Below are 13,675 nucleotides of genomic sequence, written 5' to 3'. Positions count from 1 at the left end.
GGCCTGGAGGTCCGTGGCCCCCTCCCGGATCACAGCCTGTGGGGGGGGGGGGCGCAGCAGGGCAGGCAGAGCACCTGGTCAAGGTGGATGCCTGGTCGGCACACCTGTCATCATGCTCTTCCCCGACAGGTGGACGGACCCAGTAGGCACCGAAGCGGGCCTTGCCCTGGGCACCCTGGCAGAACAGAGGCAAGCAGGAGATGCAGACAGGCCTTGCTGGCGGAGCCGTCGGCAGGGCACAGCTGGCCCTGCCCGCCCCCCCCTCTGTGTGCGTGCGAGCGCGTTCAGCCTGAGCCGCAGGAACCACTGCCCCTGGTTCGTACACTAGGAAACGGAGGCACTGGGAGCTTACAGGACTTGCCCCAGATCTCACAGCCAGGAAGTGTAAGAGCCGGGATGAGAGCCAGGCCCCAAGCACAGTGACCCCCCGCCTGTGCCCTGTGTGCAGGTTGGGGACCTCGGGGTGCGTCCAGTCACCTTATAGGCTCCCAGGCCACGTGGTCGCACTCTGCGTGTGAGGGTGGCCTGGGCAGGGGGCCTGTGTGGTTGGGGTGAAGCTGGAGGAGGTGGGCTTGGACGTGAATGGGGTGAGGGGAGGTCCGGGCAACCCCAGGGTCCTGGCCTGAGTCCGTGGGGGAGTCCTCATCTTGAACTTGGGGAACACTGGTCTCCACCAGTGGAGATACTGATGCCCCCATGTCTCACGAAATGGAGCAAGCTGAGGGGCGTGGTCACGTCGCTGGCTCCCGCTGTGCAAGCCTGGGGCTGTGGCCAGGTGTCCAGGTAGAGGGAAGAGTCCTGCTTTGGTTGGAGCACAAGGCTTGGGGCAGCTGAATCGGGCCTGGTAGAAGGTCGGTAAGAGAGTCCGGGGGTCTGGGTGCGGGGCCGGGGAGGGGACAGGCCCTCCACAGAGGCCCCCACCATGCTCCTGCTTTCCCAAGGGCACCTGGCTCCTTGCACTCGGACCTGCCTCAGCGCCAGGGCCTGTGGGGAGAGCGCTTCTCCTAAGGGCGCCTGGGCGTGGCCTCTGGGCCGTCATGGCTGCTGCCCACCCACAGCACTCCTTGCTGCCGTGGTGAGCGGGCAATGGGCAGCCCTTCCGTCCGCCCACGCCTGAGGCAGTTCCCAACAAACCCCAGTTTCAGGGGGGCTGGGAGGAGGAGCAGAGGCCTCAGTTACGGGGACACAATCTCCGTCTGAGTCCTGGGCTGCAACCATGGTGGTGGACGAGATGCTCCTGCACCCTGGCCTGGCTGTTCCTCCCTGGGGGCTCCTGCCAGAGCCTCCCCGGTAGTGAGCGTGTGTGTGTGTGTGTGTGTGTACACAAATGTATAGGTAGTGAGCGTGTGTGCGTGTGTGCGTGTGTGTACACAAATGTATAGGTAGTGAGCGTGTGTGCGTGTGTGTGTGTGTGTGTACACAAATGTATAGGTAGTGAGCGTGTGTGCGTGTGTGCGTGTGTGTGTACACAAATGTATAGGTAGTGAGCGTGTGTGTGTGTGTGTACACAAATGTATAGGTAGTGAGCGTGTGTGCGTGTGTGTGTACACAAATGTATAGGTAGTGAGCGTGTGTGCGTGTGTGCGTGTGTGTGTACACAAATGTATAGGTAGTGAGCGTGTGTGTGTGTGTGTACACAAATGTATAGGTAGTGAGCGTGTGTGCATGTGTGTGTACACAAATGTATATGTAGTGAGCGTGTGTGTGTGTGTACACAAATGTATAGGTAGTGAGCGTGTGTGTGTGTGTGTGTGTACACAAATGTATAGGTAGTGAGCGTGTGTGTGTGCGTGTGTGCGTGTGTGTACACAAATGTATAGGTAGTGAGCGTGTGTGCGTGTGTGTGTACACAAATGTATAGGTAGTGAGCGTGTGTGTGTGTGTGTGTACACAAATGTATAGGTAGTGAGCGTGTGTGTGTGTGTGTACACAAATGTATAGGTAGTGAGCGTGTGTGCGTGTGTGCGTGTGTGTACACAAATGTATAGGTAGTGAGCGTGTGTGCGTGTGTGTGTGTGTGTGTACACAAATGTATAGGTAGTGAGCGTGTGTGTGTGTGTGTGTACACAAATGTATAGGTAGTGAGCGTGTGTGTGTGTGTGTACACAAATGTATAGGTAGTGAGCGTGTGTGCGTGTGTGCGTGTGTGTGTACACAAATGTATAGGTAGTGAGCGTGTGTGTGTGTGTACACAAATGTATAGGTAGTGAGCGTGTGTGCGTGTGTGTGTACACAAATGTATATGTAGTGAGCGTGTGTGTGTGTGTGTACACAAATGTATAGGTAGTGAGCGTGTGTGTGTGTGTGTGTGTACACAAATGTATAGGTAGTGAGCGTGTGTGTGTGCGTGTGTGCGTGTGTGTACACAAATGTATAGGTAGTGAGCGTGTGTGCGTGTGTGTGTACACAAATGTATATGTAGTGAGCGTGTGTGTGTGTGTACACAAATGTATATGTAGTGAGCGTGTGTGTGTGTGTGTACACAAATGTATAGGTAGTGAGCGTGTGTGTGTGTGTGTACACAAATGTATAGGTAGTGAGCGTGTGTGTGTGTGCGTGTACACAAATGTATATGTCGAGGTGTGTGTTCACAGGGATGTGTGAGTGCACGGGTCCAGGTTCCTGCCCCACCCTGCCTGGCAGGGCGCCCCTCTCTGAGGCACACCCTCCTGATGTCTAACCCTGGTCTGTCCTGGCAAATTGACTGCCTGGGCGTGGGGGCTGGAGGCCTGTGGCCTGAGCTCGAAGACCCCAGTGGTCCCTCCCTCATCTCACTTCGAAGTTGTTCTCAGCACAAGACCCCCACCCCCCGCCCCGGCCACCGCTGTCCACCCTCTGCACTTTCTCTCGAGGCCTCAGTGCCAGGCAGAGGCTCTGCACATCATGCCCAGGCCTGCTCCTGCCAACCCCCAGATGATGGGTCAGCATCATGGCTGTGGGGACATGGGCCGCTGTCCCCATATCTCAGAAACCATCTGTATTAGTTTCCTAGAGCTGCTATAACAAATTACCACAAACTAGGTGACCTAACACAATAAAATTTTCTGCTCTCACAGTTCTGGAGGCCAGAAGTCCAAAATCAGTATCATTGGCCTGAAATCGGGTGTTGTAGGGCTGGGCTGTGCTCCCTCCAGGGGCTCCAGGGGAGAAACCATTCTTGCTTCTTGAAGCTTCTGGTGGCTCCGGGTATTCCTTCGCTTGTGGCTGCGTTGCTCCAGTGCCTGCCTCTTGCTTCGTGTGGCCGTCTCTCCTCTCTGAGGATCTCTGCTGCTGGATTTAGTGCCACCTGGGTAATCTAGGATGATCTCCTCACCTCAAGATCCTTAATTACATCTGCCAAGACCCTTTTTCCACATAAGGTCTCACTCATAGGTTCTGGGAGGTGGACGTATCTCTGGGGCCACCATTCAACCCACTTCAGCATCTTTGCTCATGCAGGATGAGGGCAGGGTGGGCTTCTGGCTTCTGGGACGAAGTTCACTTGTCCAGGGCGGGGACATCCCAACCAGACCATGTCTGGGGCAGGTGGAGGGAAAGCTGGGGCCGCCCTGCTCAGACCTGAGGTCTGGCCCTCCAGGCTCGGCACCGGGGCACATGAGCTACCCAAATCTTTGCTGGCTGGAACTGACCAGAACCAACAGAGAGATGGAAAGAGACTCAACGGTGAGGACAGAGCCACTGGTCACGGCGCCACGGAGGGCAGAGTGTAGGCGGTGTGACCCGGTGGATGGGCCCCGCCTGTCGTGGACTCGAGGTATCTGCCAGGCCCCAGTGCCCTGCCTTCCCTGCCAAGGCCCCGGGCATGTGGCCTGAGCCTGGTTCTTCCTCCATAAAACACTCTTTCTGGGGCACACACGTGGTGGGGTTGGGGCTTGCACGCCGTGGTGTCCTGTCCTACACGCGTGCCTTCTCTCAGCTGCTTCCCTGGGGCGGGGGGAGTGGGCGCTGGGACCCAGGGGGAGGGGCTGTGCCGGGGTGGCAGACGCGGCTGCAGAGCACTGGCCAGGGAGCCAGACCGCCCATGTGCAGCGCTGCAAGGAGGGGCCAGGCAGGCTTTGAAGGGTAGTCCGGGTCCCACGGCCTCCCCAGAATGGGAGCCTTTGAAAGAACATCTGGAACACGGGCGACAGGCAAACGAGTCTCTGGATTCGGAAAACCAAAAACGTGACCCCAACTGTGCCACTTGTGTGTCCGCCGCCCCCGCCCACAGGCCCCTCTCTCTCCCGACCCCCACTTCCCACCTCTGCCCCTCCCCAGGCTGCCAACAGACCGCAGGGGTGGGGTCCGTGCCAACCTCGAGCACTGGTCCTTCTGAGGGCGGCAGAGCGCCTTTGCCCTGCCTGGGGCCCACTCATGGGCCCCAGCGGCACCTCCCCCGTGTCCCCTCCTCGACTGGCCGCCACCCCAGCCCAGCTGAGCACCAGGAGGCGGTGGGAGGTTGTGGGAAAGACAGGTGCCCGCCATGCCAGGCCCTGAACAGACACATCTCCGCGTTCGCGGAGCCAGGGCTCTGGGACAGGACGTGAGTCGGCCGGACCCTGCATCTGGCGCTGGGTGCCGCGAAGGCGCGGGAGGAAACACCTGCAGCAGACCTGAGGGCCCTCGGGCTCTTGCCTGTGAGCCTGAGTGTGGGGTCCCTGCCTGCAGGTGTGCGCGGAGGCGCCGTTCCAGTCGTGGTTGACGCGGAAACACACGCGGCCCCCCACTCCAGGAAGCAAAGCACATACTCATGGGGCGGGGGGAGGGAGTGCCAGGTGTTGGAGCCCATTGTCCCTGCCAGTGGCCTGCGGGACCCTGGGGGGTGCCCAGGGACAGTCCCCATCCTGCCCCCTCCCCAGGAAAAGACCCAGCTTTGTAAACACAGAAACAACCATCGGCGCGCCGTCCCCCCCCCCCGCCCCCCCCACCAACCCAAGAGTTAAAGCCCGGAAGAAGCAGCAGGGAGCCCGCACCTGCAGGGCAAAGCGAGTCCTTGTAAGGGGGGAAACAGGGTGGTCAGGGCCTGGGGGCGGGGCGGGCCAGTGTGCGTTGTGGGGAGGTGGGGCGTCCTGCGGTTGGACACCGGCCCCTGGGTCCCCGGGCTGGAGGGGCACAGCCTGGCCCAGTGAAGTCCTGTCGCCTCCCTCCATGGCCCAGTTGTGACAGTTGTGGCTCGGTGGTAAGGCGGCCAGGGCCCCCCGCCAGGTGAGCAGGCCTGTCCTCCGGCCGCCCCCACGTCCCCTGCCCGGCCGGCGCGGGGCGTGAGGCCAGGGGTCCGGCTGGGGCCCGAGATAAGCGCCGCACCCGCCGCCGCTTCCTGCGTTTCCTTCCAGCGCCGCCGCCGCCGCGGGCCCCTTCCTGTTTTCTCGCGCGGGCGGGCGGGGGCGTGGGAGACAGGGCGGGGTCGTGGGGCAGGGGGGTGGGGTCGTGGGGGAATGGCGCGGGGGCATGGGAGAGGGGTCCTGGGGGATGGGCCGGGTTGTGCTGGCCAGAGCAGGACGGGGGCGTGGGTCGGGGGCGTGGAAGGTAAGGCAGAGGGTGGGGAGCCCTGCCGGGCTTCCCTGAGAGGCTGGGTGCTTGTGCAGAGGTAGAGGGGGTGGAAGGAAGCAGAGTGGGCTGTGTTCTGAAACACAAAGAGGAGGAACACTGGTGCTCCCAGCCCTCCTCCTCCCCAGTCCTGGGCCAGGAACTCCCACACGCTTGGCCAAAACCCACTGTGGACTGGACCGGAGCCTGCTCCTGGGGGCCCCTCCCCAAGCCTGGGGCGGGAGTGGTGGTGGGTGGGCTGGGTGGAGGGTTGAGTCTTGCTTGTGAGCGCCCAGTTGGGATTGGAGATCAGCTGCTCTGGAGCCCCCCCTTTGGGGGTAGCTGCTCTAGCATATGATTTTTTTTTATTTTATTGGAGTATAATTGGTTCAGAATGTCCTGTTAGTTTCTGCTGTACAGTGAAGTGAATCAGCTCTATGTATACCTATATCCCCTCCCTCTTGGACCTCCCTCCCACCCCCACCCCCCATCCCACCCTTCTAGGTTGTCACAGAGCACCGAGCTGAGCTCCCTGTGCTATACAGCAAGTTCCCACTAGCTTTCTATTTTACACATGGTAGTGTATTTATGTCAAACCTAATCTCCCAATTCGTCCCACCCTCCCCTACCCGCCCTGTGTCCACATGTCCGTTCTCTACCTCTACATCTCTATTGCTGCCCTGCAAATAGGTTCATCTGTACAATTTTTCTAGATTCCACATATGCGTTAATATACGCTATTTATTTTTCTCTTTTGGGCTTACTTCACTCTGTATGACAGGCTCTAACTCCATCCACATCTCTACAAATGACCCAATTTCATTCCTTTTTTATGGCTGAGTAATATTCCATTGTATATATGTACCACATCTTCTTTGTCCATTGTCCTGGCTATTGTAAATAGTGCTGCAATGAACATTGGGGTACATGTGTCCTTTTGAATTATGGTTTTCTCAGGGTCATTTACCCAGCATATGAATTTGAGGTAATCTACTTGTTCAGACTTGGTCATTAGAGATACACATTTATGTTACTTTACTGAAAACACATCCACATAAAACCTTGCACACCAATGTTCATAGCATCAGTAATCACAGTAGCCAAAACATGGAAACAACCTCAATGTCCATCAGCTGATGAAGAGATAAATAGACTGTGTTCCATCCATACAACGGAATATTATACAGCCTTAAAAAGGAATGAAGTATTGATTCAAGTTACAACATGGATGAACCTCAAAGACTCAATGCTCAGTGAGAGAAGCCAGACTCAAAAGGCCGCTTATTGTGTGATTCTACTTACATGGAAAGTCCAGAATAGGCAAGTCTACAGAGACAGAAAGCAGGTTAGTGTTTCCCAGGGGCTGGGAGCAAGGAGGATGGGAAGTGACAGCTAGTGGGGACGAGGTTCTTTTGGGGTGATGGAAGAGTGCTGAAGTTAGTGATCATAGTTATACCACCCTGTGAATAGATTAAAAACCACTGAGTTGTCCCCTTAGAAGTGTCTGTAGGTGTTGGAGGCTGACAGCTGAGCAGCTGGAATGTCTAGCGTATTTGTCCATCAAGTGGACAGTTAAGTTCCTCTTCGCCTGCCCAGCCTGGCCTTGTTGGGGGCGGGTGTGTGAGCACAGCTTTGCTCCTGGTGTGGTGTGCGGCTGGTTGTGTGTGGGGTGTTCCTGAAGGTGTCGAGGTGATGATCGTGCCTACTGGGGAGAGGGGTGCACCTTACCTGCTCTCCCCCCCCACCTCCTCCTGTGGGCGGCTTGCTGGGGAGGGTTCCACACCTCGGCTCAGGTCACCCCCGGGCTAGGCTGGGTCCTGGGTGTGGGAGCTGTGGCTTAGGCCAGGCCGGGCTGCTAGAACTTCCCGCCAGGAGCTAGGTCGCCTGGGTCTGTTCCTGGCGGGCCTGACTCAGCGGGAGCTGGGGGTGGGGACTTCCCTTCTCTGACCTTAGGGGAAGCAGGTGGGTGGAGCCGGGGGGGGGGCGGTGGAGGGGGGGAAGCCTGACCCAGGGCTGGAACCACCCAGGCCCTGGAGCTGTGGTCCTGCCTAGGAGGGCTGCCCAGCCTGCCCTGGGTCCCTTGGGAGGGCCCCAGGCATGGTGCCCACCTGAGGCACTCCCTGAAAACAGCTGCCCTCCGTGTGTGTGTGTGTGTGAGTGTGTGTTGTGTATGTGTGTCCCCAGTCCTGATTGTGCTCCTGAATGCCCCCAGCCCCTGGCTCCAGGGACTTGGTCCAAATTGGGACCCCCGGACCCCCCCATGCCCCCCCCCCGGCATCCCACCCTGGCACTGAGGGAGGGTCTTCTGGGGAGCAAGCTACTCGGCCCTTCCCCACTTGGGCAGCGGGGCCTGTGCCACCCCAGGCACCTTGGGGCCCCCATCCTCCTGCCTCCGAGGGTGGGGTGAGGAGGACGTTAGAAAACTGTTCCACGTACAAGAGAGACAGCCTTGCCTGCCTGTCTGCAGCCTCTCTCTGTGTGTGTCCATGGCTGTCTCTGGGGTGGGGCACAGGTGAGGCGATGCCTGGGCCCGGGCAGCGGGGCCCTCCGAGGGGCTTGTCACATGGCTCTAGGCGGTAGGAGAGGCTGGGCTGGTCTTCCCTTCCCCCGGCCCTGGCCAGGGGGTGGGGGGAGGAGATGGGAGGGTCCGCCCCCCAGGGGGTGGCAGGGGGCAGAGGCTGCTGGACTCTGGCGGCTATGGGTCCCCATCCGTACAGAGGCCATCCCCACGGGGGGGGGCGCACCTTGGCCCTGCTAACCCAGGGCTCCAGTGGGTGGGTCACCTGTCCCCCTACCAGGGGCAGGCCCAGAGTGGGAGTCAGGGGCCATGAGAGCTGGGTGTGCACACTCATGGGTGACGTGAGCCTTCGTGCGTGAGCCCAGGACTCAGCATTGGTGTCTCAGAGCTCCCTCCCACCATGACAGATGCGGCTGGACTGGACCACCCTTGTCCCTTTGGGCCTCATTCCCTGCCTCCTTCCTGTGTACCAGCACTGTCCTTGGTGTCCTGGGGGCCATTTCTGTTTGTGCCTCGACCCGCCCAGGGCTCCTCTCTCCACCTCCGAATCCATCTCCTGCCCTCCTCAGCTCGTCTTTCTCTGTCCCTTTGTCTTTGAGGTTTCTGGGCCCTGCTCACTATGAGGTGGGGGTGGGGGCCCAGGTGTCGCTCCCCGACTCCACCCACCGAGGTGTGGGGCTCATTCCAGCTAACAGAGGGGTGATGTCGCCGTGCCTCTCAGAGGCAGGACACCTGTAAGAAGAGCCCCACACCCTGTTCACCTCTGCACACACGCTCAGGCAGCAGACCCCCGTGCACGGACACCCAGGCTGACACACAGACACACGCATGCGCACACAGAGTCTCAGACACCCCGGGGGCCACACACAGTCATCCTCATGGAGGGTCCCGTCGAGCCACGTGCTCACACTGTCACAGCATCACAGCCATGCTCGGAGCACGTGCACACACTTGCCCACACGCACTCATACACACGCAGTTGGATTCAGGCTCACAGCAGCCACACAGCAGCGCACGTCATCAGAAGATGCCCACGCCCCAGGGCGCACGCACTACATCAGAGTTGTCAGAGGTCAGCGGGACGCCCCCCCCATATGCTACTGGGGCAGCACAGGCCAGGGGGACACACGACCTCTCATCTTGGCTGGGAAGACCCGTCAGGCCCTGGGAAGGGTGTGAGTGTGTAGACGCCTCACTTCGGGACCCGGTCCCAGGAGAGAAGAATCGCCCAAGATGATTGTTGCCAACTTTCCCTGAACCCATGGGCTCCCCAGTGAGGGGGCGCTAGTGGAACCAAGGAAGCCGTGTGGAAAGAGGGTGGCCGGTCCTGCTGGGAGAGGGCCCAAGGCTAGTGTGATGGGTTCCAGAGGTGGAGGCTTGAGACGTGAGGCCTGAGCTCCCCTGCTCTGGTCATTGACCGCGTGTCACTGGTAGAGCCCACACACGTCACCCTGGCAAGCAGTGTGGATTTGTCATGGTGCTGCCCTCTCTGGGGACACTGGGTTGAGAGAGAATGACGGATGGGAGTCCCAGGATGTCACGTCTGCAGACAGGCGTCAACCCCACCAGCCTCCTTCAGAGAGAGGCGCTGTCCTGGGCACTCACTGGGCTTGAAGGAAGTTGTTTTCAGGATGAGATGAGGATGGTGAAACCCGGGTGAGGGTGTGGAGGGAATTTCTGGGTGTAGTCTGACCGTGATGAGGCTTGAGTTAAAATGGGGCTTGGGGGGGTGGAGAGCTGGCAGGGTGGGCAGTGCCCACACCCCCTGCCTCCCATCGGCTGTCTGGGGTAGTGTCCTGGAAGGGTGGAGAAGTGCATGCTGTGGAGCCCAGCAGCGAGTCAGGTTCCCTGGACTTTGGAGGGAAGGGCACGCCCAGGACCCTGGGGGGAACTGCTCCCCCACCCCCAGCGACCACAGACGCGAGAGTTCCGAGGAAAGGAGAGGCGCTTTATTGTGGCCTCGCCTGGGGCACCCAGCTCCCGGCTCCTCCTTTACAGCAAATGAACGTTATTTAAAGAGCCCTTGCTACATCGGTGCTTTGCATCACTGAAACCCCTTGCAAGAAAAAGTTTAAAAGTTTAATTAAAAATTAAATATATTGTTTCATGTATATAAAAAAGGCAAAGTAAAAAATACAGCCTAGTTCTAGAAAATACACGGCAAGAAAAGGATTAGGCGCTTCAAAAACTTAGCCCTGGCAGGGCCAGCCACACGTCCTAGGCCTGGGCTTCCCGGCCAAGCCCCGGGACGTGTGGGGACCGCCCCGTAGGGGCGCCCTCCGCCCGGCCAAGCCCCGGCGTTGCCGGTTCCTGCGGGGCTATGACGAGTAGCGGCAACTCCGCCTGCGAGAGAGACAGAGCGGTGACACGGTGACACGCGGCGCCCCGGGCGGCCTAGCCGGAGATGCAGGCGCTGTAGTAGACGGCGGAGCTGGCGTCGGACAGCGCGGCGATCAGGCTGCTCTCCTCCGGGCAGGACATGGCTCGCGGGCCCAGCTTGGCCAGCGCCACGTGGTACGGGAGCCCGGCGGCGTCGGGGCGAGTCCGGCCGCAGTTGAGGTACTGGTCGAACTCGGTCAGGTCCACGTCGCCCCACAGGTCGGCGGCGGGCCCCAGGGGCTCGGCGCCCTCCAGCGGCGGGGCCTCGGGCGGCGGCGACAGCGGGCCGGGGTAGGGGCCCGGGCCGGGCACACCCGGGGCGCCGTAGTAGAGGCCGCAGAGCGGCGCGGCGGGGGCGGGCGCGGTCCTGAGCGCCTCGGCCGGGGGCGCCCCGAAGCAGCCGCCCGGGTCCCGGGGCAGCTCGGCGGGGCCGTAGGGCGCACGGAAGGCCCGCAGCGCGCAGTCCTCGGGCGCCGCGGGCGGAGGGAAGAAGGCGGCCTCGCCTGCCTCCAGGCCGTCCAGCGGCGAGCGCTCGGGCGTGGGCAGCCCCAGGCCGTCGAAATCGGCGCCCAGCGGCGGCAGCTCGCGGAAGGCCCGGGCCGGGCCGGTGGCCGCGGGAAAGGGCTCGGGCGGCGGCGGCGGCGGCGGCGGCGGCGGCGGCGGCGCCAAGCCTGGGAGCAGGAGGCCGGGCTCCAGACGCCGGGCCTTGCGCGCCTGCTTCTTGCGGCGCGGCCGGTACTTGTAGTTGGGGTGGTCGCGCAGGTGCTGCACGCGCAGCCGCTCCGCCTCCTCCACAAAGGGCCGCTTCTCCGCCGGGCTCAGCTCCTTCCACGCCTTGCCTGCGGGCCGCGGGCGCGGGTCAGCTGGGCGCCGTCGGGCGGGCGGGCGGGCGGACCGCCGAGCTCCGCGAGCGCCCTGGCGTGAGGTCCCCGCGCGCCCCGCCCGCCCGCCCCGCCCCCCCCCCACGTCCCCGCCCGCGCCCCCCACGTCCCCGCCCGCGCCCGCGGCCACTCACCCAGCATCTTGCTGAGCACCGCGTTGTGCCCCCACGTCCCCGCGCGCCCCGCCCGCCCGCGCCCCCCCCACGTCCCCGCTCGCGCCCGCGGCCCCCCCACGTCCCCGCCCCCCCCACTCACCCAGCATCTTGCTAAGCACCGCGTTGTGCCCCCACGTCCCCGCCCGCCCCCCCCACGTCCCCGCCCGCGCCCCCCCAGCGGCCACTCACCCAGCATCTTGCTGAGGACCGCGTTGTGCAGGTCTGGGTTCTGCTGCGCCAGCCGCTTGCGCTCGTCCTTCGCCCACACCATGAAGGCGTTCATGGGCCGCCGGATGCGCGACTCGTCGGCCGCCTGGCGCTCCCCGCGGCCGGCCGGGCTGAGGCCATAGCGCCCCGGCTCGGGGCTGCGCGGCGGGCTGCGTGGCGGGCTGGGCGGCGAGGCGGGCGCGGCGGGCGCGGCGGGCGCGGCGGGGGCGGCGGGGAGGCCGCGCGGCTCAGCGGCGGCCCCGGGGCCCGGGGCCCATGCACAGTCGCGGCGGGCGGGCGGGTCGTCCTGTGCGCCGTAGCCGGGCGGCGATCTCTGCATTCCAGCTGGGCGCGGCCTGGGCGGAACGGAGCGCGGGAGCGCGGAGAGTGGGCAGCGGGCACGTCGGGGTCGGACGCGTGGGGCGGGTGGGCGGCGGTAGGGACGGCGGTGGCCTCGCGCCGGGTGGGCGCCCAGATATAGCGGCGCGGGGCCAATGGGCGGCGTGGCGGACGGGGCGGGGCGGGGCGGACCCGGGCCGCCCCCTCCTCCCGGGGGCTCCCTTTCTTCTCGGCCCGGCCGGATTCCGCCTCCTCTGCGCGGCGCCCCCCGCACCCTCTGAAGGAGAGACGCCCCCCCTGAGTGGGAGAGGGTGGCTGATGTGACCCGAAGCTTGGCAGGGGGCGTCCTCTTGGGGGCTGTCAGGCTTTCAGAGACGAACCCACACACACAACGAGTCAGACCCCCCGGGGAGGAACTGGGGAAGGCTGCCTTCCCAACCAGAGGCTGGCTCCAAGGGAAGGGCGCCTAGGGAAAAGCAACTTGTGTCTTGGGGGAGCTGCTCTGGATAACCCCGGGGCATCATGCTCGCCCACCCTCCACCCACACGTGGAATTTGCAGCGCTGGGGGCTTGGAGCCCCTCCGCCACCCCAGGCCTGTTCATGGGGTTAAAGGAGAAGATGGTCTCCGTGTCCCCCACCCCACTCCCAAACCGACTGGGAACCGGGCCAGCCGCAGCTGAGTACGGGGAGGCAGAGGGTAGATGCCCCGGACCCATAGCAGAGCCGAAGGGGAGGGGTCCAGAGTGGGTGGAGCCCCGGGCCTCATCCCCCTCCCCCGGGCCTGATGGGACCAGTAGTAGCTGGTTACCCAGCGGGCCAGACCAGCGCTGCAGCAAGAGAATGAGGCTGGACCTCGAGTTGGGGCAGGTGGGGCGAAGAGGGGCCCTCCCCTGGGCCATCAGACCCCAGAGGGTTTCCAGAGGAGCTTCTAGCCTCCTTGCAGTCCCCTCCCACCCCATCAGGAGGGATTCTGGGCTCCAGACATTGAGGGGTCTCCCCCAAGGCAGGCTCCCTCCCAGCCCCTCCTGCTGAGGGTGGTTCTCTTGGGGCTGGCATGAGTTTTCCCTCCTGCACATCCATTCGCAGCTTGGGAGCTCTGTAGCCCCACTACCACATCAGGAGCCCCACCCCATGTGCTGGGAGCTCCACGGTGCGTGCGTGACCATAGGTGTCGGTGACCCTGGGTCTGTGTGGCCAGAGCTTCTGGGTCCTCTGTCCCTGGTAGTCCCTCTAGGCCACAGTCAGTGCTTATGAGTGGGGCGGGTCCCCTGTGGGTCCGACAGCTCCCCCCAACGGCTGCTCCTGAGCTGTCCTGGGGAGAGGCCAGCACGCCCACAGGGGTCCTCTGAGGGCCGTTGGGCGTGCACCCTGTCCCCAGGGCAGGTTCTGTGGTGTAGGGCTGGGTGGCTCAGACTGGTTTCCAGATCTCCCAGGCCCTGGCACCTAATTCATGGACCCTCACCCCATGCTGGGGCACTGGGGATAGTCAAGGTGGGTCCTCTTGGGTCTCGGGGGAAGACTGGCTTTTCCTGGGAGGCAGGCAAGAACGGGGGGCCTGGGGGTGCACGGGTGCACAGCCTCTCCCAGTGGTGCCAGCTCGCCTTTGACCAGTGTGGGTGGGTGGACTGGGCAGCCTGCAGGGGTTGAGGGGCGGAGATGTGTGAGGAGGACTCCAGGCTGAAGGATGGGT

At 62.7% G+C, this 13,675-nt stretch overlaps 2 protein-coding genes across 2 annotated transcripts; both read right to left on the bottom strand.

The window, feature by feature from the left end:
• Positions 1 to 1,004: 1,004 nt before the first annotated feature.
• LOC133103430 (proline-rich protein HaeIII subfamily 1-like) lies at positions 1,005 to 5,429 on the bottom strand. Its single transcript, XM_061208819.1, has 3 exons — positions 4,953 to 5,429; positions 4,352 to 4,550; positions 1,005 to 1,150 (listed from the first exon to the last, which is right to left on the bottom strand). The coding sequence occupies exons 1-3, from the start codon at positions 5,427 to 5,429 to the stop codon at positions 1,005 to 1,007; spliced, it is 822 nt and encodes a 273-aa protein (XP_061064802.1).
• A 4,521-nt stretch (positions 5,430 to 9,950) lies between these two features.
• Positions 9,951 to 12,082, bottom strand: SOX18 (SRY-box transcription factor 18). Its single transcript, XM_061208747.1, has 2 exons — positions 11,628 to 12,082; positions 9,951 to 11,241 (listed from the first exon to the last, which is right to left on the bottom strand). Exons 1-2 carry the CDS (start codon positions 11,983 to 11,985, stop codon positions 10,418 to 10,420), a joined length of 1,182 nt encoding a protein of 393 aa, XP_061064730.1. The 5' UTR covers positions 11,986 to 12,082; the 3' UTR covers positions 9,951 to 10,417.
• Positions 12,083 to 13,675: the final 1,593 nt, after the last annotated feature.

This window comes from Eubalaena glacialis, chromosome 13 (assembly GCF_028564815.1).
Source record: "Eubalaena glacialis isolate mEubGla1 chromosome 13, mEubGla1.1.hap2.+ XY, whole genome shotgun sequence".
NCBI lineage: Eukaryota > Metazoa > Chordata > Mammalia > Artiodactyla > Balaenidae > Eubalaena > Eubalaena glacialis.
This window is presented reverse-complemented; position numbering and strand designations above follow the sequence as displayed.